This window comes from Python bivittatus, unplaced genomic scaffold (assembly GCF_059951505.1).
Source record: "Python bivittatus isolate LINGU-HERP-01145 unplaced genomic scaffold, Pbiv_v1 ctg000580_np1212, whole genome shotgun sequence".
In the NCBI taxonomy this organism is placed as follows: Eukaryota; Metazoa; Chordata; class Lepidosauria; order Squamata; family Pythonidae; genus Python; species Python bivittatus.
The window spans coordinates 10,196,903-10,222,950 of NW_028277087.1; the positions used below are offsets into that span (position 1 = coordinate 10,196,903).

At 41.3% G+C, this 26,048-nt stretch overlaps 2 protein-coding genes across 3 annotated transcripts; one reads left to right on the plus strand and one right to left on the minus strand.

Annotated features, from left to right (window-relative positions):
• Positions 1 to 215: 215 nt before the first annotated feature.
• Positions 216 to 16,589, plus strand: RAB3A (RAB3A, member RAS oncogene family). Of its 2 annotated transcripts, none has more exons than XM_007432462.3 (5): positions 216 to 333; positions 8,696 to 8,950; positions 11,373 to 11,491; positions 12,253 to 12,377; positions 14,277 to 16,589. In XM_007432462.3, exons 2-5 carry the CDS (start codon positions 8,723 to 8,725, stop codon positions 14,465 to 14,467), a joined length of 663 nt encoding a protein of 220 aa, XP_007432524.1. In that variant the 5' UTR covers positions 216 to 333; positions 8,696 to 8,722; the 3' UTR covers positions 14,468 to 16,589. The 2 variants fall into 2 exon arrangements, with proteins under 2 accessions (XP_007432524.1, XP_007432523.1); XM_007432461.3 differs by having other exon boundaries at positions 220 to 333; positions 8,723 to 8,950.
• Positions 16,590 to 20,467: 3,878 nt separating this feature from the next.
• On the minus strand, positions 20,468 to 26,020 carry MPV17L2 (MPV17 mitochondrial inner membrane protein like 2). Its single transcript, XM_007432463.4, has 6 exons — positions 25,745 to 26,020; positions 24,406 to 24,628; positions 22,426 to 22,596; positions 22,104 to 22,180; positions 21,896 to 22,024; positions 20,468 to 21,253 (listed from the first exon to the last, which is right to left on the minus strand). Exons 2-6 carry the CDS (start codon positions 24,590 to 24,592, stop codon positions 21,182 to 21,184), a joined length of 636 nt encoding a protein of 211 aa, XP_007432525.1. The 5' UTR covers positions 24,593 to 24,628; positions 25,745 to 26,020; the 3' UTR covers positions 20,468 to 21,181.
• Between the last annotated feature and the right edge of the window lie 28 nt (positions 26,021 to 26,048).

Consider the following 26,048-nt stretch of genomic DNA (forward strand, 5'->3'; position numbering starts at 1 on the left):
CGGAAAAACGAAATCTGATCCACAGAGGATTTAGCAACGCAGTCTTACTCGGAAGTAAATCCCTCCGTGAGGTAAAAGATTACAGCCTAATCAATCATCGATGTGTCGCCAATCCCCGGAAAGACAACTCCTCAGGCCCGCCCGCAGGAGAACCAGGAAAAAGGGGATGGCCCTTCGCGAAGTCACGTTACTCCTTTATCTGCATATCTCCGCCCCCTTCGGAACGCTGGTGACGTCGGCCAGGGTTCTGCAGGCAGGTGCTGTTGCCTCGCGCCACTGCCGCCGCCGCTGCTGCTGCTGCATTAGCTGGGAGACCAGAAGCGCATTCACGGGGTGAGTGCGTGCCCGGTGCAATCCCCCCCCTTTCTTATCTTTTTCTAACCTGCATAGATGACACTCCATCCGTATTGCATCTTTTCATTCGGTTGGCTCCGACGTTGGCATTGCTTTGAAATAGGGCGGCGGGGGGGTGTTAACCTTCATTTGACACATGTATGAGAAATGGGGGAGGGGTGTAGAAAATTGATGGGGAGGAATCCTGGTTTATAGGGGGAGTGTTCTTAAATCAATGAATGCATTGCTGTGGAAGGAATGTTCCAAAGGGAAATATATTTTGTACAAAAAATAGATGGCAAGGAAAGAAACGGGAGATGAGCATTAATTCCTGGCCTCGTCAAAGGAGGTTTCAGTGATGCAGATGGTAAACAGGAGGCTGTGGAAGAGAGAACGAATGGGATGGGAGGGAGGGAGCCAGCATCGCAGGTTGCAAAGGAAGCCAGTTCCGGCTTAACTGCTGACCCTAATTTGGGTGGGCCTTTCTTGCAAGAGATGGAATGGGGAGAGAGAAAAAAAGAGGAGGCATTTTGTAACAACAGCTCTTCCCCTCCAGAAAAAGCTTGTTCGAAGACTCTTCCAGGCCGCTTCTGGATTTGCTGTGGAGGAGATGCAAATATGCTAGCAAGACCAGCTTTTGAATGTTGTTGACTAGGGAGGCTTTTTCTTAATTTTTCCTGTCCCAAATACCTGATCTAGCTTTGGGGATAGGCACTTGTGAACTTTTCCTTTCAAGATGCACCTTCAATTGCTCTGCAATTGAGCACTTTAATTCCAAATTTTATTGAGAAAGAAGGTTGCCATCTGTGGTCTATGTAAAAGGGTCTACATTGTAGCTGGAAAAAAAAGCAGAATGTAGTTCAGTAAACATGCAATTCAGTGACACATATTTTTAATCTCTTTTGATCACCACAGTTATCAGACCAACTCTGCTTTTCTGGGGCTCAGCCTCTTGTATGCAATGCAGCATTGGGGGTTGATTTTTTAAAATCAAGACGGTGGGGGAAGGATGCATCACTATCTTTTTTGCATCAGAATGGGAGCAACTTGCCCAGGCCAGGCTGCACTCAGCTATTCCTGTTGGCTTAGCAAATCTTCCTAATCATTCCACTGCCTATGGGTACAGTTACCCATTACCAAGGGCGAAAAGGTGGTGTGGGTAGCCAGACAGGCCGCTTTAAATATTCAATAACAGGAGCATTTGATTTAATAGGAAGGCATTTGCATCTTGAGCACATGATGTCAGGCATTGCGTAGACAGATAAGGCCAGGCCAAAGGGTCCTGTTGGATAACATAGCACTTGGATGTCCTGGCAAACCAGTGATTGATATTGAAAAGACTAAGTAGCTTGACATCGGCATGCTCAGCTTCCATTTGCGTTGCCATAAGCTATGATGATGATAATTTGCTTAGACAGCCTTAAAACTGGATCGGACTTATGAAAGGGAGAGAAGAGGCCTGTTGTTAATTGCACTAGTGAAATGGAACTTCCATGTTTGTGATAATCAGCAAAACATTTCCCAAAGGGGTGACTGGTTGGCCGGTATTGGATATGATGTTGGGCTGGAGGGATTTGGCTCAAATTAGCAGTATCTTACACAGTATGAATCAAGTATATTCCTGGATTAGGGTAATCTCCCTCAAAACATTGGGTGCTGGTAATAAATACCTTTAGGAGTTATTACTTTCACGGCTGGCTTAGGCATTTTCTCCTTTGAGGCACATGCATAAAAGTGGGATGGAAGAGCTGCCAGTCCATCTTGATCTTATCTAGTAGGGCTCTTGGCCTTTAAGGAAGAAAGGAAATTAAATTCAACTGGGGGATATTAGCTATAGACAGGTATTCCTATATATTAGGAAACCCATTTTGAAAATGTTACTCAGACATGATGCCATGCTCTTCTGCCAATTTCTAAAAGTCCAGCTGATGAGGCCATGGTACTATTATGCAAGCCAATTCATTTTGGGGATTATTAGTAGCTACTAGGGTTGATGACTATTTAGTAATTCCTGAATCATAGATAGCTCTCCTTATATAAGGCATTCTATCACTTTCCTGCCTGTGCTGTGAGCATTGCATGTAGATGAGCTGTTGGCCTCATCTTGGGCTCTTCTTGTGTTTTTATGCTTTATGGCCTCCTGGAAGATCCAACAGGGCTCAGTAGTCCTGAAAATTGGGGCCTGTTGCAGACTAATCAGCTTTCAAAGGAGACCCTGCAACTGTAATGAGAACTAGATCTGACATTTTGTTTAAGGTGGAGATGACATCTAAAAACCTTCAGAGATAGATTTGTACCAGATACCTAAGCAAATTCAAAATGTTTTGATGCTTTTCTGTTTGGGAGAACCAAGAGCTGCATATCTGCATTGGCCTATATGCTGTCTTCAGGATTCCATCCAACCTGCTTCCTTACCCCAATATAAGGAGGGTCCCACTGGCTGTGTTCATGCAGCATGCTTACTTGGTTAGCAATTTGCTGGATTTGCACAATATACTGAACCATAAACTAAACAAAGAATTGGGTTGACCCAACATAGTAAAATTGTCTTCAAATCCCAATCTAGCCTACAGACTTGGGTGTTCAAGATGATTCCCCATTCAAATATTAACCAGAACCAACCCTGCTTAGCTTTCTAGATCAGCTGAGGTCTGCTAGGTCCTGCCACCTGCTGAGGCCCTTGCATAACATACTAAACCACAAAATATCTAACCAACTTAACACCAAGCTTAGCATGTTGTATGAATGTATCTGCTAGACCTTGACTTTGCCTCATGAAATATGTTGATGAATACAACCACAGGGAAACACACATTGTTGAGGGTATCTCTTGGTGGCCTGGATTCAGGCCATAAGCCTAGAAATGAGATTGCTGCATTTCTTTGCACTTTTTTTTTTTTTTGGATGTACAGTGAACTCTCTAAAGGGACATGCATATTCTGTTGAAAACAATGCAGTATGGACAAACAGCATCTGCATTTCAATGGCCTATCTGATTCTGCACCAAAGATCCTTCACATTTTATGCATTCTGGGTTTCTTATTTTGTGGCTTGGAACTCTGGAGCAGGTATGTGGCAAGGCAGGTAAAAGGGAGTCAGTTTTCTTCCTCTGTACTGCCTTTCTTTTTTACCCTCCTCAGCTTTTTCATATGCCCCAAGCAGAAAACAACAGAAGAGTACTGCTAATGTTGAGGAGCAACGGGGTGTGTGTGTGTTTGGTGAGTGCAGGGTCATCTGTGGGGGAGGGGAACAGAAAAGTCAAGATGGCAGTCACGATGCATGTAAAAAAGGTGCAGGACTTCGATTGCACGGTCATAATCGCCATCTTGACTCTTTTATCTCTCCCCCTGCAGATGAACCTGTGTGATTGTACCCATGTATGTGTGTGCATATAACTACAGGCTGTAAATTGAGGAGATTTGAAACATGGGACATGGCTGGACTCTCACATTACACTAAGTCATAATGTCATTTGTTTAGCATGAACCCAATTGGCTGTTGCTTTTTATATAGTCATGTTAAGCAAAGTATGATTGAGCCCAACGTGAACCCAGTCTTTTCCATTGAATCTGGCCATGTGCCATGTAATTTAGTATTTACTGATTGGCAGCACAAGTTCTTTTGATTTTCAGGCAGAAAAGAGCCTTAGCCAGCTCCATCCGGAGAATGAATTCAGGCTTTTTGCACCTAAGCATGTGCAGCATCGTTGAGCTAGGGCTGTTCTAAAAATAGAAACTCTAATGTAATTCCTATGGTTATAATAAAAAAGTGATTTAAACAGGACCATGTGAAGCTACCTTATGCAAGGTGAGTTCTCACATTGGACTAAGCCAGTTTATTAAATTAGCTTGTTGGATAAATCACAGTTAGTCAAGTTTCATTACAAGCCATGAACTGTGGTTTGCAAACCAAAGTGGCTATGTTTATAGAACATGCTAAAACCAAAACTAATTTATTTGGGACTTACTTCCAGCCAGATAAGCAAAGAATTGCAGTCTTCTTTAATGCATAAGGACGTTTGCCAATTTGGCACCCATTAGTGGAATACCAGAATTCCAATTTCATAAAAAGTAGGCCACGCAGGACTGAATTCAACCCACCCAGAAACAATAACAGCTGTTCAGGAATAGAACATCCCATGTGCATATTTAGGAGCAGTCTACCTTCCATTCTGCAGAAGTCAAAACTAAGACTCCCTTTTAAAATGCTTTTAAAAAACACTCTAATGAGACTTCATTGAAAAGCTAGGCATGTAGACCCTCTGTGTTATAGAGACCAACACACACAGGGTATGGTTAAAAAGAAGTCAAGATGGTAGCCACAATGGTACAATCATAGCTCCATCTGCTTTTTATGTGTGTCACACCTTTTTTTTTTTTACCATACCCTGAGTCACCCCTGCATTGCACTGTATGTAACAAACAGAAGGGGAGAGAGAGAGAGAGAGACCTGCACTGAAAAATTTACCACCAGATTAAAACTTAACAGTGAGCCAAGGTGACAGAGAGGAGTATCCAAACCCTTTTAATTTCCAAAAATCTTCCCCATCTGGTGATTAGACTCAGTTTTATGTCACCCGTGACCAGGCAAAGGGCAAAATGAGCGGCCAGCAATCTTAGGGCTACTTCGCTATACTTGAGCCTCCCACATTTTTTTTTTCCTTTTGATGAAATAAGACAGAGAGAAAATACCTCTAAAATTCAGTTTTGTGTTGATCGATAGGAAGGCCTGAGTTCTGATCTCCTCTTTAATCTCATTTTCTCATTATCCTTTTGGGTTTGGCTTTTTCATCATTGAACACTCAAAGCCAGGATGAGGCATTCATCCTTGGAGCATCTGTTAAAGAGCTCAGTGGGCAAAAACGCAGCTGACTCAGAGCCAAAATGGGGACCGCTTTCCAACTGCTGTCACCAAACACTGCTTAGCAGTTCCCTGCTGCACAAAATTGAGGCTGTTTAGTCCTGGCTAAAAGCCGTATTTGAGATTGTCCTCTAAGAAGAGGTGAGAGGAATCCAGCTAAATCCTCTTTGGGTCCCTTAGAATGATTTCAACCCCATCGTTCACTTTGTGTAATGCAAGTAAACCCCAGGCTGTTTAATTAGCTGAAAGATTGTATTGGGCAGGGTGTCTGCTATGGTGAAAAGGGAAGGTGGGCATATCTATGGTACAGTATGTAAGAACAAGTGATTTAAAGATTTTTTTTTCCTCCCCAAGGAACTGTGATAAGTGTAGACCTCTGCAACTGTCAGCAGACATGTAAGAAAAGCTCTCTAGGTGGATCAGAATGAACCCATCACATCTGGCATTCTGTTTGCCACAGTGGCCACAGCCCAGTCAGTTGTTCCCATGGAAAGCAAGCCTTCAGCTCTTTCGGTGTTGGGTACTTGTTACAAGGGCAAGAAGCTTATGTTGTTTTCAATTTTGTATCTTTTTCTGTGAACAAGATTGGAACAATTGCTGAGTGATAAGAATATTGCCAACCCATTGTCTCCACTGTACAGATCAAACAGAAACAAAACGCATTCAGTTTAATAATAGCAGTCAGCATGCTTTTAAATAATGAATAAAAACCATACAGTGCATTTTTAAATAATCTGCTCTACAAGCTTTCTGAAACCAAAAAAAAAAGTTGTTGGTGCTCTCTGGAAATTTCCTGTTTGTGAGGCTGCTTGGCCTCTCAGAGGTGGGAGCTCCATAAGAGAGTCCTGCTACCCAGAAGGCCCAGTGCCAAGATGGAATCTACTTCTTCAGCGATGATGGCACCAGTTGAGGAAAGCAATGCTCCTTAACTGATTTAAGTATTAAGTTCCAATTGATGAGCTGAATCAGTTTGAATAACTCGTGGACCGAATGCAGATCCAATACCATCACAGTTCAGCAGCGAAAACAGCCATAATTTCTTTTTCCCCCCCCAAAAAAATTGGGGTTGGAATGAGAGCAGGAGGTCTCTCAAAGAGAAATCACTCACATTTCTTCTCTTAACCCCCAGGGACTCCCATAGCAGCCTGAAACCAGCCCTCCAAAGCATTACCATTTTGCCACCAAAATTCATTACCATGATTTTTACCCATTCGGGCTACTTGGGGGCAGGAGAGATTAGTGTGGAAATGGGAACTGTTGACTACCCAATCAGGGAGCTGAGTTGCAACCCTGACTGCTGAAAAGTTGCCCGCCATAGTACTAAACTGATTGTCCTTGGTGGGCTGGGGAAGAACCCAGATAGCTTTCCCTTTTTAAAGAAAATTATTCTTTGAAGGGTAAAATCAACGTCCAAAGAAGAGGTGGATGCAATTCTTCTCTGCATTTTGAGGAAAGTTCTGGGGTGTAGCATGGTGTTAAGAAGGAGGAGACCTGGTGCAAAGTGACGGATGAGGCAAACCATCTCCAAGCGAAATAGGGAAAAATAGTTATTCACCCCATAGAGATGATATATCCAGTTAGCTTAATTGCCTCTTCAGTCTCTGTCCTCACACAGAGCAAGTGTTTGTATAGGTCATAGAGATATTGATTTATTCATAAAACAATATTTGAAATCTTTTCATCCTATAAGATCCAGGCCCCTAATGTATCTTGCACACACAATAAAAAGAAAAAAAATCAGCAAACAAAAATTTCAAATGCAAATTATGTAAGGATATAGTATTATAATGATACAAATTCCATGTTCACCTCAGTATTTCCATCCTGGTTTCTGTTCCTTGATTGCAATAAATTGTGATGGACCCACATTAACATTTATACACACACACAACTTTCTTCAGAAGGTGAGATTGGAGTTGCCTCCACCCTGTACTATCAGTTATATTTTCAAATCCATCCTTGTGGGGTAGATTAATCTGGGCCCTCTACTGTAAATATTGTTTAAGGTCTATCCCAAAGACCTGGACATCTTTTCAGAGGTGTAGACCAACTCCCAGAACTCCCCAGCAGCATGGCTATTGATATGAATTCTAGGAATTGCAGTCCACACTTTTTGGAGGTAGCCTATATTAGGGAAAGTTGATTTATAATACAAACTTCCTTATATATTTGCCCTTCATGATACACTGTATATGTTACATTATAAGAAAATATGGGGTGTGTACATACAGTATGACATGACATAGCCAGCTTGCCAAAGCTGAGTAGGCCTGGGTCTAGAAAAGTGTTTCTCGACATTGGCATCTTTAAGATGTGTGTACTTTAACATGCTGTCTGTGGAATTCTGGGAGTTGAAGCCCACACATTTTAAAGTTGTCATGGTTGAGAAAGATCTAGACCATACTTACATGAGAAATTCCTGGGGTCTGGTCTTCCTGGTGGAGCATGGAGTGTAAATGTAATAACTGTTTAATCGGATACCATGAGAGAACCAAAGAAAAATGATGAGAATAGCTTTTTTTTTTTAATATAAACTCTGAATTACAAAGATCTTTGTAGATTGTTTTATGAACCAATTATCTGAACTCTGAAACTTGGTTCTTGGTTCCAGGTAGCCATGCAGAGAGCTGTGTTGTATGTTATGCAATATGTAAAAATTAAGGAGGGGAGGGGAGGGGAGGGGAGGGGAGGGAGGGGAGGAAGGAAGGAAGGAAGGAAGGAAGGAAGGAAGGAAGGAAGGAAGGAAGGAAGGAAGGAAGGAAGGAAGGAAGGAAGGAAGGAAGGAAGGAAGGAAGGAAGGAAGGAAGGAAGGAAGGAAGGAAGACTATTTAATAAATCAAATTGCAATAAACTGTTCAGTAAATGAAAAATGAAACCATTTTATCAATAGTTCATAGTGGAAAAGATAATTCCCTGCATAGTTTGTTAGTTTATCCTATTTGTAAAATTCCCTAATTATTTTAAAACGTTATACGTTTGATGAGTAATGTCAAAATACGCCAGATGGCAGGGATGGCATTGTGATCCAACCCCCTCTGCTTTAGCTTGGATCATAACGCCTCGACCACCATCTTGCAGGTTTTGATCCGTCTCCCACATGCCTTTGCACTACTGTAGATCAATTTTAGCTCAATCTACACTACAATCTTAAACATGTTGGTGTGTCTGTATATGTAGAAATAACAAGACAGATAAATAACCTGGTTGAATGTGGATGATACTTATCAAAAACACTTAAAGAAAACTAGCAATGATTTTTCTTTTAAATTTTTTTAAAAGTCTGTGGTGGGCTTCAGTTCAACCAAACTCTGTAAAATAGCTTGGTAAATAAATTGAGAAGAAAATAACCTTAAAGGAGTCTTGGGAATCTGTCATTAATCTTAAAGGGTTGTGTGGGTGGCCTTCTGTTGAAGTTTTCTTTCCCACCTCATTGAGCAAAGGACCATCAGACACCCCCAACTGCAAGCTGGGTGGTGTTTTGTGTCCTGTCCTTCCCCTACAGCCCATTGCCTCCCCCACCTCTCCCCAGATGGCTTCTGCAACAGATGCTCGCTATGGCCAGAAGGAGTCCTCAGACCAGAACTTTGACTACATGTTCAAGATCCTGATCATCGGCAATAGCAGTGTTGGAAAGACCTCCTTCCTTTTCCGGTACGCTGATGACTCCTTCACTCCAGCTTTTGTCAGCACCGTTGGCATTGACTTCAAAGTGAAAACCATCTATCGCAATGATAAGCGCATTAAACTGCAGATCTGGGTAAGGAGGCAGCTGTCTTGCCTTATAGGATTGCTTGCAAGGTTTACCAAAATAATTGCTTTCTGGGAGAAAATATTGCCAGCAGAGGGATCGGTGTCAAGCCCAGCCCAAGAACAAGGGTGAAACAGTCCAGTTGAGTATAGTTCCTTTATTTGCTTACACCTTGTTGACAGAATCTTGCCAAACTAAATCTATACTACAGCAACTAGTGGATATACCCTGAGAGATTCTAGGGAATGGCTATCCTGACCCTCTTTCACTTCCCACACTCCCCTTGAGGATTGCATTGTCTCTTATCTCCTTTCTCCCACATCACTCTCCTCCTCGTGGATACATTCCATCACAATCGGAGTGTGATCCCTGGCATGGCTGGGAAAGACCTCGAAGAGGTCAAAGACCCTGCCAGCCGCATTAAACAATGCAAATATAATTAGACTAGTGGCTCTGTTTTGTGCAAGGAAGTTTCATGTTAGATACTATTGGATTACCTTTCAATGCTGTTACAAGGATTACAAAAATACTCTGAAGGCTTTGAGTCCATTGGAGTTGGATAGCTAATATATTTAAATAATTTTTTTTAAGTATCTTTTTTGGAAAACAAAAACATATTTTGGCCATGAAGACATTTGATACAGGTCTCCTCATTATAAAATCAGTTTATTATGAAACCAAAGTACATTTTCTTAAAAGGTACAACAAATTGCTGAAGTTGGTTTTAAAATAGAACTAATTTACTGAAGTCTTTTTAGAACAGCTGTGGCAATCCATGAGATGCATAAGAGGCACCCAGCATCTTTTTTACAGCATCCAGTAGTGCCAACATTGGGCAGCATAACTGAAATGCAATTTCCCCTATTTTTAGTTAAAATAAGGAATAAAGTGTTTTCAGCCTCTATAAGGCACCCATTTTTCTCCTTTAAGCAACAAAACCTCCCCAAACTCTCCTAATGTGGGCTGGAAATTTTGGGATTCCCACTCTGCATGACCTCACTGGTAGTGGATAATGTCTCCTGTAGCCTTGGAGGCTGAATACTTTCTCTTTTTTTTTAAGAATTAAAATTCAACCCCAGTCACAGAAAGATTGTCCATCCCTATCACGAATATGGAAGTTCCTCTAGAGTTGAAAATGTAAAGAGAGAGAAAGAAATAAAGACAGAAATTACATAAAGGACCAGCAAGCGTTAAAGCCTCAAATGCTTGGGTTTTATTTATTTTATTTTTATTTATATATCAAATTTGTGAGCGCCCATCTCATTGAAACGACTCTGGGCAGTTTACAGCAGAGATAAAATTCATTAAAATACAATATAAAAAACAATCCTAATAATAAATAGCTTCCAAGAAAGATGGAGAGTTAGCAAATAACTTGGGGAGCGTCATCAGGGCACTAACCACCCCAGGGACAGTTAGAGTTCATGTCGCCCCACACTGGCAGAGCCAGGTCTTTAATCCTTTTTGGAAAGCCAGGAGCGTAAGGGCCCGCCGCACCTCTGGGGGGAAGATATTCCAAAGGGCGGGGGCAATGGCAGAGAAGGCTCTCTTCCTGGGCCCCAACAGCCAACATTCTCTCGCTGATGGGGTCCGCAACATGCCCTCTCTGTCTGACCAGGTGGGATGGGTTGATGTAATGGGGATGAGATGGTCCCTCAGGTAGTCCTCAACTTACGATGACATTTGGGACCAGAATTTCCATCTCTAAGCAATGTGGTCATAAAGTGCAACCGCACTGCTTAGTGATGGCAATCCCTACAATCTTGGTTGCCATTGTTAACTGAATCCCATGGTCGTTAGGCGAGGCAACTTCCTGCTGGCTTCCCACAACCAAAGTCAGTGAGGAACCCGGCAGGAAGTTGCAAGTCCCAGGCTGGCAGGCAGGCAAGTGGCTGCTGCTGGGTGGGGGAGGGAGTGAGGTGGTGCCAGGGAGGGATGGGGAGAAGGTGCACAAGAGGTGCCGTGCAAGTCAGGAAGGGTGCACGAGTGGCCAGCATGCACGAGCACAGAGGGGCTGGGGAGGGTGCGCAGGTGGAGGAGACTTACCTCAGTGACCTGCAACTTTCCTTGCCAGCTTCCGCATTGACTTTCTGGGGAAACTGGCAGGGAAGATTGTAAATGGCGATCATGTGATCACAGGGTGCTTGGCAACTGGTCATAAGTGCTAATGGGTTGCCAAGTGCCTAGATCGCAATCACGTGACCACAGTGTTGCTAGAATGGCCGTAACTCCGAGGACATAACCACTATTCGTTCAGCACCGTCATAACTTCGAATGATTGCTAAACAAATGGTTGTATGTTGAGGACTACCTGTACCATTGCGGGAAATACTCTTCCTGTAATATCTGACCACAGTTAGTGGAAAACATTTAGAGCATACTTCTAAGTGCTACAAAAAAGTACTTTAAAGCCATTCTTTGTTTTCCTTAGGATACAGCAGGTCAGGAACGATACCGGACTATTACCACTGCCTATTATCGAGGGGCAATGGGTTTCATTTTGATGTATGACATCACCAATGAGGAGTCCTTCAATGCTGTCCAGGATTGGTAAGTCCCTCTGGAAAGTTTTTGTGACTAGCCCAGAATTAACTAATTCTGAAGCTTAGGATAATTTCAATATTCAAATGAATGAATATTCAATATTCAAATGAAATATCTAAGGATTCTTTTGAGCAAATGCAGCTGGCATCTGAACAAGCCATGGATCAAATTGACATAATCAGTATTTTTATTTATCACTTCATTGCAAGCTTCCCAAAGTTCTTTTTGAGTTACTTACATCTTTCTAACAAAGTCTTATAGGACTTTACTTCTGCTCCCTGTTCTTACTGTATATCACCTGAAGGAAACAAAAAGACCAGAACATATCCTCTCCAGCAGCCTACACTCAGATAAGCAGAAATTAACACCAGACAAACAATCAAGCAGAAAACAATACTCCAATCAAGGAACTACCTAGAAGACAAACAAACAACCAAGCAGAAAACAGTACCCTAATCAAGGAACTACCAAGGAGAAAACCACATCCCCACCAACACTGGCAGGGCAAGCTACTGTATATAAACAGGGAGCAAACCCCACACTCACTAGAACTGATGATGTTACCTAGTTGGGTAATGAAATGTCTGCAGTCAAACAACCAAGCTCAGAGAGCACCAAGGACTCCACAACATACCTGTGATTACTCTTATGAGTACTGCTCAAATGCAGCTCTAGTTTTCCTCCAATTTCCATGTTAAGAAGTACAGTTGGGTTTGTATGTTCCTGACTGAATATGACTGAGCTTGTCACTCCAATGTTTACTTCAGGTCAACTCAGATCAAAACCTACTCATGGGATAATGCCCAAGTACTGTTGGTGGGTAACAAGTGTGACATGGAAGACGAGAGAGTTGTATCATCAGAGCGGGGACGTCAGCTTGCCGAGCACCTGGGTGAGTGAACAACAGTTGGAATGATGTGTGTATGAGCTATAAAGATGGGTTTGAGAAATAATATAGGGGTAGAATTTCAAGTCTTTGGGTTCAAGGAAAAGTTTGCCTCCAGGAAGACAGAGTTTTAGGGCTTTATATGGCTAGTGAGGCCTAAATAAATTATGCAAAACAGATGTATATAAGAGAAAACATTTGCATAATATATACACATTGTATAGAAAAATGTAAGTGGTAATCTTTATGGAACCATAGATATGAAGCTGTTGTTAAATGGATTAGATGCAGGTTCAGGACAGAAAATACGTCATATGTTACAACATCCATCAATGTTGTAATGTTTCTAAGATTGGTTGCTGAGGTGTCTTTAAAAGGAGATTGGACAAATTAACAGAGGAAGTAAAGTGAATAAATGGGATATCACCTAAAAGAAATCTCCAATCTCTAGAATTGTCTCTAAACTACTAGCTACTACTGTTGCTTTCAAGACCTGTTTGTGGCTAGATTCTTATTGGATATAAAATGCTGGACTTGGTCAACCGACCTTGATATTTCTGATTTCATAAAATTGTAGAATTATAATTGAAGGGAGATATTTTAGGCCAATAAGTCCAACTCCCTCCTCTATGCAAAAATTGGAATTAGGACATCTGTGACAGATGGCTGTCTAGGCACCATTTGAACACATTCACTGAAGCGCTCACCATGTCTCTGATAAATGACTCTACTGTTGTACTGTTCTTAATGTTGGGTATTTTTCCTAACATTCAGCTAGCATCTTCCTTCATGTAACATAAATACATTATTCTGTATCTTGCACTCTGGAACACTTAGTCTTGGCCTTTCTCTGTATGACATCCTTTCAAGTACTTAAAGAAGCCCATCATGCCTGTCCACTCCAGTCTTCTCAAGGATAAACATTCCTAGGTCCTTCAATCTCTCTTCCCAGGACTTAATTTCTAGTCTTCTGATCATCTTCATTCTTTTCCCTGAACCTTTTCCAGTTTCCCTGAATCCTTAAAATATGGTGCTCCTTAAAAATTAAATTTTACAATACTTATGGTGAGGGAACAATAACTTTCCATTATTTAATATCTATACTATTGTAGATCTAGCTTAAAATTGCACTTACGGTTTTGGCAGCTACATTACACTGCTTGGTCATACTTAGTTTGCAGGCAACTTCTATTCCAAGATCTTTTCACAGGTACAACTACCAAGCCAGATATACCTCTGTATTTGATTTTTATTTCCCAGGGGAAGAACTTTGCATTAGTCTCCATTAAGTTTAATTCTTTTACTTTCAACCCATTATGCTAACATATCAAATTATTTTATTTCTGCTTCCAAGATATTCGTTATCCCACTCAGTTTTGTGTCATCTGCAAATTTGATAAGCATATCTTCCAGCCCTTCATCCAAATCATTCATAAAAATGTTGAAGAGTACAGAAATTAGGACTGAAGCTTATGTTGTCTTTAAGTTATTGATCTCTCTGGATCAATAAGTTTATAAGCACTCTTTAATGTGATTGTGAGTCATCTGTGTATTCATTTGTCATGTTATGCAGCTTACTCTTAACAAGCTTGCTAATGAGAATATTATGAGGTATTTTCTCAATCCTTTGTTGAAATCAAGATATATTATTCTCACAGTCTACTGAGAAAGTTACCAAGTTTATGAAAGGGATAAGATCAGTTTGACAAAACTTGTTAACAAATCCACGCTGACTTCTGGTAACCAATACGTTGTTTGCAAGAGGCTGATTGATTATTCAATTTTTACCCCCCTCAGCATGATTGGTCCTTAATTTTTCTCAAGGCCTTTTGACTCTCTTGTACATGCATTTTTGTGTTTCTCTTGTACATGCATTTTTGTGTTTTGTTTTTTCCCTTTCTCCAGGATTTGAGTTCTTCGAGGCCAGCGCGAAGGACAATATTAATGTGAAGCAAACCTTTGAACGTTTGGTGGATATCATTTGTGAAAAGATGTCCGAGTCACTGGATGCAGCTGATCCAGCTGTGACCGGTGCTAAGCAGGGCCCGCAACTGACCGATCAACAAGCTCCCCCACACCAGGATTGTGCCTGTTAAGAGACTTTGGTGTGGATGCCCCAACTTTTCCTGTCCCACCCACCTTGCCTGCCTCATGTCTTGCAGTAATCAGAGCCCCTAGATCCTTGACAGTTTGTGCTCTCTGTCTTCCCTACCACCACCACACACACCATTTAGCTATCCCATTGCTTATCCTTTTGGGGTAGGTGGCCGAGACTCAAACCCAGAGCTTTTACGCCTCTCTGTGTGGGCCTTTGAATGCTTCAAAAGTTATTCCCTTTAACCTTTGGGTGAATAGGCTGTACCTTTCTATATGCCCCCTCCCCTGGGTCCAAGCTGAGAGTCTTTTTTGGTGAGTGTGAAAAGGGGATGGGGGCAGAGCTGAAACTTTTAACTGTTCTTAGTGGGTTTTATTTATTTATATATTTATAATGTTCCCGTTTACACATTTGAACACCTTTTCCCTCCTCCTCCTTCATAACTTAAGGGCCACGGTCACCCCGCATTTCCTGCACTTGGTATTGACAAAAATAGGTCGAAGCTGATGTCCGAGACTCAATTTGACAGTGTCTTCACAGGAAGGAAAATATATCTGTCGGGAGCATCTGTCCATTTCCTCCTGACCACTGATCATGGGCTGTAGAGAAAAAAAAAATTGTTCAGGCAGACTGCATTAGCTGGAAACTATCTCATTACCAGCTCTGAATTGGGCTATGTTTTGTAATGCTGCTAAGTGAGGTTAACCTCAAAACTCCTTGTTTAGCCCCAGTTTGTGCCTGCTTCTTGCATGCTGTTTCCTCTACTATGAATGAAAATAATAGGTTTGAAGGTGAATGCCTTTCTTCACAGAATGGCAGGAATTTCCAACTTAAAACTGTACCTCTTGCCGTGCTGGATTCTTAGGCATTAAGATCACTCTAAGTCTAGCTGTACCAGGTCACTTAGCACAGGGTTCCTCAACCTCAGCAACTTGAAGATGGGTGGACGTCCACTCCCAGAATTCCCCAGCCAGCCATGTTGTGTGTGTGCATATGCCAGCTGGGGAATTCCGGGAGTGGAAGTCCACCCATCTTCAAGTTGCTGAGGTTGAGGAGCCCTGACTTAGCAAGAAGAGGCTTGCATGAGAATATCTTTTTCTATTCAATAGAAGGGGAGGGAACCCTCCCTGTATTTAGAAAATGACCATGTTTGGAGAAAGGATAGACTAGATCCTTTTGCTCAACCAGCCAGGAATTTGTAATGGTGGGATTGCTCCACCACTTCCAGTGGCATAGCCTGCACCCAGATTTCCCAGCTCCTCTCCTTGAGAAAGACAGGGCTACATTGGAACCAACTCTCACTGGCTGGCTGGTCATAGCAAAGAGGTGCCCTTAGGGCTATGTGTGGCAAAGCTCTTCACCTGCCCAGTGACTCTGAAGGTGAAAGCAGTTTGGAGAGTATCCCCATTCTGCTGCCAGTCTGTTGCCCTGCAGAAGATGGTTCTCCCTCTTTCACCTTGCTGAGTGGATAAACACCTGCTGTGCTTGCTCCTCTGCCTGTCTTCCTCTGTGTACAGAAAAAGAAAAAGAAAAAAAAAAAGCAATCTCTCCAGTTCCATGTAAATAGAAGTAGCTGGTGATGTTGTGTGTGCGCGTATGGACCTTTCATTGCTGTGTTGTGATTTGTGTTGGTGTTTTTAGTTTATGTTATTTTTAAAATAAGCCGCCCTACCTGATGGGTTTTCATGGAACTATGTATTTATTTAAAAAGAGAAAGGTGGAGAGGCAGTTGGAAAACCCATCTTGGCTGATCTAAAAACCAAATGAGAAAATCAAAGGGTTCTTTGTCATTTTGGAATGGTTTCTCCACTGCCTTCCCTTCATAAACAGACCTGAGCTTTGTGGGGGGTTGAGTTGAACCTGACGTTGGTTTGAGTCATACATTCCCCTCAGTCCAGCATCCTTTTTCCCTAGCGTGGACTGCGGCAGGTCGGGGTTGAATTCTGTCAACAGCCACTGTTGTCCTACGCATACCTGTATTCCTGCTCCCCCTTTTCCATTGCTATCCTTAATTTATTTTTCATGGAAGCTCTGTAAGGTTTGTTTTACAAATTCCTGGACACAATATGCCCTCTCTCTTTCTCTGTTTCTGTCTTTCTCTCTCTCTCTTTTATTTTTTTTTGGTGAAGTTTACTTCAATGGAAAAAAATATGCTGTACTGTATTTAAAAAAAAACCTGTCAGAAGTGTCAAAATAAATAAATTCAGTTTCCTAAAACAAGCAAACAAAAATCACTGTACTAAGGAGATATTGTGAAGAAATAAAATGGTTAATCACAAAAGCATTTGATGTCAGAGTTCCTATGAAGGAGATACAATATAATTTTGTCAGAAACAATGATACTGTAGGGATCAGGGGAAACTGTCACGGATGTGGATAAAAACTATTTTCTGAATCTATCTCAGAAGATGATTGAAAGAGGCGTTTATACCTACTCAGATTCACCAGATTCATTGATAAGGAAATATAGTCTTGTGTGGAGGAATAATTGTGCACAGTTCTGTCTAAATAGTTGGCTGTATCTTCTTGCAGATAGAAAGACTTGGTGGTTACAGTTTATCATTGTATTTCAGGGAGGTGCAGAATTGACCTTTTCAGAAGAATCAGTATTCTGGAGCCTCTGGAATATTCCATTTCTCTTCTGGGCCATATCAATCTGCCCACTGTAGCTGTGGTCCAGCAGTTTTCCAAGAAGTTAATTCTCTTAATCAGAATGGTAAACTTTGCATAGATCAGCATAGCATTTATATCCATCCCATCTTCTCTCTCAGGTAAGATGAGTACCCTGGGGCAAGTCTCCCAGTTTATTCTCAACAATCCTGTAGATATGTTGGGCTGAGTAAGGAGCTCAGGATCATGTGGTGAGCTCTGTGGTTGAGTGAGGACTTGAGTCTAAGTCTCCTCTGTCCAAATCTAGCATCTTAACCACTGGAATATTGGTGAAAAAGTTCCTAAGAGGGACACAACAGGGACTTCTAAAATTAGGCATAGTATGTATAGTCTAGTTTGGTGTAATGGTTAAGGGATTGGCTAGAAACTGAGAGATGGTGAGTTCTAGTCCTGCCTTAGGCACAAAGCCAGCTGGGTGACCTTGGGCCAGTCACTCTCTCAGCCCCAGGAAGCAGGCAATGGGAAACCATTTCCAAAATCTTGCGAAGAAAACTGCAGGGATAGTCGAGGCAGTCACCAGGAGTCAACAATGACTCAAAGGTACAAAATAATAAAATAATGAAGTAGTCATCCAGTGGAAAAATTATTAGTATCCATTATGAGTCCTTCACACAATGTATAACTAGTTTATAGAACTGCAAGCTGATGGAACAATTAATAGTTTCAACCACTTCACAGCCAGGGTTATCTAACAATGGCTGTGTAAACTAATTTTGGTCAGAGGCAGCTGATAGGGGGACCAACACCAGCTTCCTAGAGATATCTGTTAATAATTAACTGAATAGACACTTGATCCAACAATGTTCTCATGCATTCAAAACCACCTCAAAGTGCACCACAGAGACAGCCTCAATATTTCAAGGTAAATCCAAATTCCACATGTGGTTCTGATCTGACAAGTGAAACATGCATAGAAAGTTTTCCCCCAGGCAGATTTCCTTTACTGAATCAATACAAAGTGCTTTGATCAGCTGAGAAATTACCTTCCAGACCCATTCATTCCATTAATTGGTTACATCAGCCAAGAATATTTTGAAAGCTCTTGAACTAGAATCGAAAGAATCAGTGAAGCTGGAAAGCCAAGTCTCCTGCATCTGAATTCAGTGAAACAGTGCAGTAACTGGTGAACTATAGGACAGCAAGTTTAAGGGAAAGGGAAAATTTGTTCCTAATTTATCATCCTTTTAAAATGTTTTCAGCTTAATTAATATCCCACGTTCCTATTCACATGGAATGCACATGGTGACTAACAGCAGATAAATACAAAGATTAACATTGGTATTAAAATTATTAATCATTAAAGGGCTAAACAGAAGAAATGCATCTTGGGACCATTCTACATAAGGACTTTGCACCAGCTCAGAATTCTCCAGAACTCTGTCTTCAGGTGGCATTGGCTCATTCTGAGAGCTGAATTGTCTTGCAAAACTAGTCTTTTCTTTTGCAATGTTGGAGGCTATGGGTACTTTTTTTTTTCCATTGGCAGATACTTTTGCATTTCCCACTACCCAAGCTTCAGTAAGCTATTCTGTTTCAAACCAATGGGGGTGGGGTGTCTCACAGCCTGGTGATTGCACACAAGCTATGGAAAAGAAATGGAAAACAAACCCTCACAAAACTTCCCAGCAGTGTACATGTGGGATGAAGTAGGAGGAACCATAGCATTTTCCTTTTAAATGGAGAAGTTGTATTTTTTTCTGGGACTCGCAGCTGCTCATGGACAGGTTTCTGATTGATTTTATTTTTGCACACCTATAGTTTGCAACCCTTCATGGGTCACTACCTTGTAGAGATGCCATGAACTATTTATTTATTTATTAAATTTATATGCCGCCCATCTCCCCCACACTATACTTTTGAGTGTATACAGTCCCAGAAAAGTTGCCTAATGGGCAGGTCATAGACAAAGGATCACACTAGAAATGATTTACTGGAGAAAGAAATGGCAAGCCCACTCCATTGTTCTGCCAAAAAAACCCCAAATAGACATTTATAATTAACATGATAGTGAAAAATGACACCCCACCACCACCACCCAGAAGGTATCCAACAAGCTATTTGGGAAGAGCACAGAGCACAAATGCAATTATTACTGGTGCTTATGATACCACTGGATGTTCACTTGCTGCTAAAATGATGTCCATCAAGAGCTGTAAGTGACTGACAGATGGAACAAAAGTATGGGTCAGTTGGAAGTACTGGTTGATTTATGGTTTCTCAGCATATTTCCTACAATTTTTGCTGACTGTCAAAGCAAATTGCAGGTTGGTTTCAAACTGCTTTGGAGGAATTGGAAAATGAAAATAGTGAGGTTTTGGAAGTACCCTTGTGCCAGGTTTTTTGGCAGTTGCCTTGATCGAAAATAATTCTTTCAGGTAAGACTGTGACAATCTTTAACAAGATTCATTGAGAGGAAAGAGACAGAGGTACAGTAATTCCAGCAACTGAACTATTTCCAATTTAGAATACATTTATCCCCAAATACATTAGGGTAGAGATTTTCTTTTCATTGATAGCAGAGGCCCTTGCAGGTAGCTATTTACAAAATCATCTTTGAAATCCTTATCAGCCTTTTCAGGGTGGCCTCCAATTACAGCAGATGAGACACAACAAAAATATGGATAACTGTTGCCAAATCCAGCTGGCTAACAAACAATTGCGACTGATACACTTAGCCTGATTGTGGAAATGCACCTTTTGCCATTGATTTCTCTGGAGAATCTCCTGGGAATCACAATCCACAAGTAACCTGTGGACCTACTATTTTAGGAAGGAGTGCAGCATCATTCAGTACACTAAATCACAATACCAATATTTCTTATTAACCAAAAGCACATCCATCTTGTCTGCGTTTAATTTCAACTTGTTCTCCCTGATCCAGTCCATTGCTGACTAAGCAATCTTCAAGGGTCTGTGCTACTTCTCTGAAGTTGGGTGGCAAGACACAAGAGAACTAGGTATCAGCATATTAACTGCAACCCACTCCAAAGTTCCAGACAATCTCCCCTGACAGTTTGATCTATACAGCAAATACAGCAGATAAGATGAAGATGAATAAGTTCAATAAAAGTCCGGATATATTGCAAACAAACATTTCCCTGATGTATTCCTGTAATCCACTTAAAGAAAAAATGGAGAATTGAAAAACTCCCTTGCTTTAGAGTCCCTAAGCTGCACTCTCTCTCTCTTGGTTTTAAGCCTTTTTGTATTTTATCTTCTGCAGCACTGCTTATTAGCATAACAATTAGAACACAATCTAGTTCCCCATATTTGAACTTGCAACACAGAATTGTGGGATGATGTTTTCTAGAAAGGATCTAGTTTACGATCCTAAGATGAATTTCCTTTTATTTTTCTTGCACCACAGCACTTTCTTAGCATGTCTGACTCTCCTGTTGCCTAAATAGTTATTCCTTCCAAAACAGATGCATTCATCCTCCAAAGAAGGAACTCAGTTGCTAATTCAAACCATCTGGAGACCATCAACAGTTCTCAGGTATGGCCACACCTCTGGAATACACCACCCCTGGAAATACACTTGACATCTTCACTGTTGGCTTTTAGAAACCTCTGGAAAACTTTCCCTTTCCAGCTTCCTTTGAGGCTTAGTGGAGAAGGAAGATGGCCATATTTTCTTTGTCCGTAACTGTTTTTATTGACATGATTGATTTTAAGATTGCTGTTGAAATTCTTGAACACCATCCAGAATCATGAGATTGGGGTGGTACAAAATTAAGTTAATAAATAAATACATTAGAAAAATCAATAATTTGGCACTTTTAACGACAAATTACGAGGGACAGCACTTCTGCTGGCTGCTGAAGCTGCTTCAACCCATACCAACTTTGCCAAAGGAAAAGTGCTCTGAGCCTTCAGTCTTGCTCTCGTTACAGAGTTTTTGACAAGGAAAATCAGAATTGCTTGCAGAAAACATGGTATATCAGGCACCAGTTCCTGTGTAGCACAATTCAAATAGTATTTCTCAAAAAAGATGCCAGATTACTTCTAGTTTTAAAAAACAAAGTAGTTTGGTTATTGACACTTTTCATCCAGTAGTTTGGATCTCAGTGGTGCAAGGTTTAGAATCTTCATCCAGGCTAAGCGATGGCTCTTTATTCTAAACAAAAGGGGGGGAAAGCATTCAATTAGTTTTTTAATTACAAGCTTGTAGTGTATCAGAGCCACGTAGGTTTTTTCCATTTTTAATTTGACTTGTGATATTTGATGATGAACAAGTCCTTCAAAGAAAACTGCTGGATAGTGCAGGAATGAATCCCAGGAAATGGGTTCACACAAGCCACTTGGTTAAATCTTAGTTCATTAAATAAATCATTACTGGCTAAAATATATATCACATAAAGCAAGAAATCATGTTTCTAATTAAAAACAATCTCCATAGTTGTGTTCACACAACATGCTAAGCCAAACAAAACAAACCACATTAACGTATGAGCTCAACTACTAAAATGGGGATGGAGAAGCTGAGGAAAATGCTGTGTTTTCTGAAATTATCACAGGAAGACTAATTGTGCCCCATTAATAGGCAGCCCCAACATCACCATTGATACCTATTCCTTTTGAGGATGTTGCTTAATGGTAGAACAGAGGATCTGAATACAGAAAGGCTCCAATTTACTTGTTAGCAGCCGCCATAAAAAGAGGTTAGAGAAGAGGGCTTACTCAGCACAACTTTACATTCCACCCTGTATTTCAATCTGAATTACTTCCCACCCCAGTTATTTTAGTGAGCTCTACTCACACGATGCTTGAGGTATGATAGGTAAGTATCCCATCCAAGAGTGATGACATTCATGTAGATCACTCGGTACTTGGGTGACACAAAAAGGAAATTGATCAGTTGGGTTGGTGGCCACACACACCAGTCCATCTGCAAGCAGAAAAAAACAAGTTAGTTGCTCCATCAACAAACTCAGGGTCAGAAAGTAGGGGACATGAACTATGTTTACCTTGTAGAATTCCCAAAAGTTGTCTTCCAATTCATGCCAGCTTTGCTCCAGAGTTTGTCCTTCTAAAGATCCAATCCCTGCAGATAATAAAAAGGCAGATGGAAATATGGGAGCATGTGCCTTGGCTATTGGGAACTAAAGGAACTGTAAATTATTCACAGGAAGCCAAGCACAGAAGGCTACCACAGAAACACCACACCCTCTGTTTTGCTACCCCCATGCAAGATCTGTGGCAAAGCCCCAAATATTTTCCCATCTGTGACCAAATCATTTTTGCCCTCAGTAGAATAGAAATTCTCTTGTAGCTTTAGTTTAGTCTTACCTATGAAATACCAAACCCCAAAGACTGGAGAGGCAACAATCTGATCAATTAAAACTTTTTTCAGGACAGTCCTGATGCCGCTGAACCCAGCAGCAGGGAAGGCCCGGTCAAGCCACAGGTACCAGTAGTGCATCATTGGGCCCATGCTGCAGCCAATGGTGAACATTCGTGCTGAAGGATAAAAGTTGCTCCATTAGCAAAACACAAGGAATCCATCATTTTGTGAGCTGTTACAAAAACAAAAGAGGAGAACCTGTGTGTCCTCTTATTTTTTATTTATATCTAGATTTATATGCTACAGCAACTCTGGGTAGCTAATGACAGATAAAAACACCATACAGCTAAAAAACCAAAAACAACTAACTCATCCCATGACAAAATAAAGCTATCAGGTTTAGGGTGCAATAATCTTAGAGGGCAGCTAAGTGATACGGAAAACTAACTCTTTGCTGCCATCTAGAGGTTGTGTACAGTTTTATAGCTTAGATATGATAGTTCTATGGGAGAGAAGACAGAAGCAGGGCAGTCAAAAAATGAATGACAAAAGGTGAGTTTGGCATACAGTGGGCTGGCTGGAGGGCAAACTTTAAAACCTGCAGTGTCTGGGACCACTCCAGACGTCTGGCCACTCCATTTTCAAGATTTAATGGCTGTGCTCAATAGCATAACTCCTACTGAATATGAAAACTCAAAGTAAGGGATAATTAAAAGAGGACATACATAGTTCAGAAGGAGAGAGAATCACTTTATTTTTTATTTAATTAGGATTAACGAACATTATCAACTAACTAACAAAAATCCATGATCATAAATAAAATATAGAATACAAAAAATCTACTAAAAAGTAAGTAAAGGGACAGGTATTTACAAATTTACCATATATCTAAAATATTACCATATTATAGTCTATAGCTATTGACTATAATAATAGTTCCCTATTTTTAAGCTTGAGATTCAGTCCTGAAAATAAATGCAGCCAGTCTAATTCTGAGAATTCAATTCTTTGTTTAGTAATGGTACTTATCTCCCCAAAAATTTTACACCAAAAGGGAATAGCTTTATCCTATGGCCACCACAAATGGAAGAAAGATCTTTTTTTTTTTTTTTTTTACAACCTCTCTAACATTTGGAAGAATCACTTTATTTATTCTGCTTTTTATGTACTGAAACAGATTCTCAGTGAGTTACAATCTCAACAATGAAACATCCATGGTATAAATAATTTTACATCATAGTAATTGCTGCATGGATAAAATCATAAAATGTCCAATCAAAAAGCAATAAAAACAGAAGGTAATATTCATAACTCAAAGGTCCTCTTAAATAGTTTTCTCCCTGGTTATATCTGCCTCTCCCATCAGGTCCAGCAGAAGAGGCTGTATATTAAGGAATCTGCCGTGGCACTCGCCCATGGAACATCATCCCCCTGGAGCCTAGGTGGCCCCAACCCTACTTGCCTTTCAGAAGGCTCTGAAGACATGGTTTTGCTATTGTGCCAGGGGATCCAGCTGTGGTGTGAAGCCTGCTAGATGGTTGTACTGACTGACATAGGACTTGTACTTTCCCGCTGATTACGTTTTATGGTTTTTAATTTGGTTTTAATGTTTTTATTTGTTCTCATGTTATTTGTATTCTGTTTACTGTTTGTTGTGGTTGCTTTTAATTATGTGAGCCACCCAGAGTCACAAATGTGAGATGGGTGGCTACACAAATTGAATAAATAAAAATGTCCTGAAACCGAACAAGGTAGGAGCTCTGTGGATTTCAGGGGGCAGGGAGTTCCATAGCAGTACTGCCACTACAGAAAAACATTTCAGGCCTTCATCCCCCTAATCTCCTGGAAATGAGGACTAGTAATAGATTTTCCAGGGAGCTCTTCATTCAGGTGGGTTGAAACTGAGTGGAGATATCCTAGAGATACCTCAGTGTCAAACCACAAAGGGTTTTAAAGGTCAAAACCAGCAGTTAACATAAACTGACCTGTCCGGGTACGATCCCATTTCCGTTTAGGGTCCTGCCTCATCTCCCAAGATTGGCGAAGTGTGTCTCCTGCTGCTAGAAGCCCCCCACAGCTGACAGTGTTGGTTACCAACAGGAGGCGGCCTTTGAAGAGAGGCTTCCAGTAGACAGAAAGTCCAGTGAAAAGTTGCCTGCCACGAGCAAGCATGGCTGTTCTGGTGCCAAGTCTGAGGTTGAGAGGGAACTGCAGGAGGAAAGCAAAATGAAAAACATGTTTCCGAGAGCCAAACACATTTGCATCTGTTGCCTAATCACTCCACACCTTAAGTAATTCTATGCATCTTTCCTTGAATTAAGTCCCCAAAGGATTTGTGCTGAGTAAAAGGATTAATGGTGGGCTCCCTGAAGACTACTGATTTCCTTCTCATGCCAAAGGCACTACAGGTAGTCCTCGTTTAGTGACCATTCACAGTTACAACAGTGAAGAAAATGTAACTTTGCAACCAGTCCTCACATTCATGACCTTTGCAGGTCTGTAAAGCAAAGGAAAGTTGAAGTAAGATCATAAGCACAGTTATGGTTTCATTCAGCGACCCCTTTGCTTAACAACCAAGTTGCCAGTCCCAATTGTGGTCACTAAATGAGGACCACCTGCATGCTGTTGACACCTGTAGACAATTCATGTAAAACCAACACATTGAGAATTTTTCCTCTGGGCAGTGCTAGGAGGAGCAACTCCTGCTTGCTGTACAGCAAGGAAGGGACTCAACCATGCTTTCCAGGATACTCAGTCTTGAATCATACTTTTCAAATTTAGCTCAACTGTTGCAATCTAATCTTGTTATAATGTATAGATCTTCCTGGACACTGTTTCAGATTTTGAAGCACTTGTTAAATTGTTGCTGGAGATTATAATTCCAACAGACCAATGTTTCTTAAAGTGTGGTCCTAGAACTCCTGGGGGTCCCCCATGAACCCTCTCAGGAGTCTGCAATATCAAAATTATTTGCCAGACTATGTTGAAAAATAATACATTATTAAAATGCCATCAAATGATTGCAAGAAGCAATAGCGCCAGCAAATGCATCAATTTTAATTTTTAACATGGTAAATATCAATAAATATAACCCATACTGTACAAACAAAAGCTCTTTTGGGGTCCTCCATAATTTTTAAAAGTGGGAAGGGGTCCTGAGAGAAAAAAGTTTTAAAAACACTGCAATAGACAATAACGGAGGAGGCATCGCCTTTTGTGAACAAGCCCCGTACTGGGTACCTTGAGACACAAGCACCCGGGTGCACTCTGCTCATGCCCAAAGGCACAACTTTGTCCACTATGCGAGAGGAGACATACACGTACCGTATGAAGAAGAACCTGCACGTGGCCAGCGACACCCGTTCTGGAACTGGACTTTGCCCAGATGCCCCGAGGCTGAACGCGGACACCATACGGCTCCTCACCAAAGGCAGAGAAGCGCAAGAAGGTCTTGGTTCAACCCTCTTCCCAATAGCTCAGCCTTTGCCGCGGCTGCTCACCGGTTAGTCGAGGGTTGCGCTTCTTTGCGGCAGTGGAAGGGCCGAGCACGAAGGAAAGCGGCGAATGAACCGGCCGGCTCTGCAAGCCGGCGAGGGAGAAAGGAAGAGCGAGTCACGTGGGCGAGTTG

What these genes read in the sequence shown, in the direction of transcription:
- RAB3A (XM_007432462.3), top strand. Translation starts at nt 8,723, where the DNA reads ATGGCTTCTGCAACAGATGCTCGCTATGGCCAGAAGGAGTCCTCAGAC. An exon ending in GCATTAAACTGCAGATCTGG is followed by an intron (nt 8,951 to 11,372) that starts GTAAGGAGGCAG and finishes TGTTTTCCTTAG; the next exon opens with GATACAGCAGGTCAGGAACG. An exon ending in TTCAATGCTGTCCAGGATTG is followed by an intron (nt 11,492 to 12,252) that starts GTAAGTCCCTCT and finishes TGTTTACTTCAG; the next exon opens with GTCAACTCAGATCAAAACCT.
- MPV17L2 (XM_007432463.4), bottom strand. Translation starts at nt 24,592, where the DNA reads ATGCTTGCTCGTGGCAGGCAACTTTTCACTGGACTTTCTGTCTACTGG. An exon ending in TGGGGTTTGGTATTTCATAG is followed by an intron (nt 22,181 to 22,425) that starts GTAAGACTAAAC and finishes TATTATCTGCAG; the next exon opens with GGATTGGATCTTTAGAAGGA. An exon ending in TATCATACCTCAAGCATCGT is followed by an intron (nt 21,254 to 21,895) that starts GTGAGTAGAGCT and finishes CCTTTTGTTTAG; the next exon opens with AATAAAGAGCCATCGCTTAG.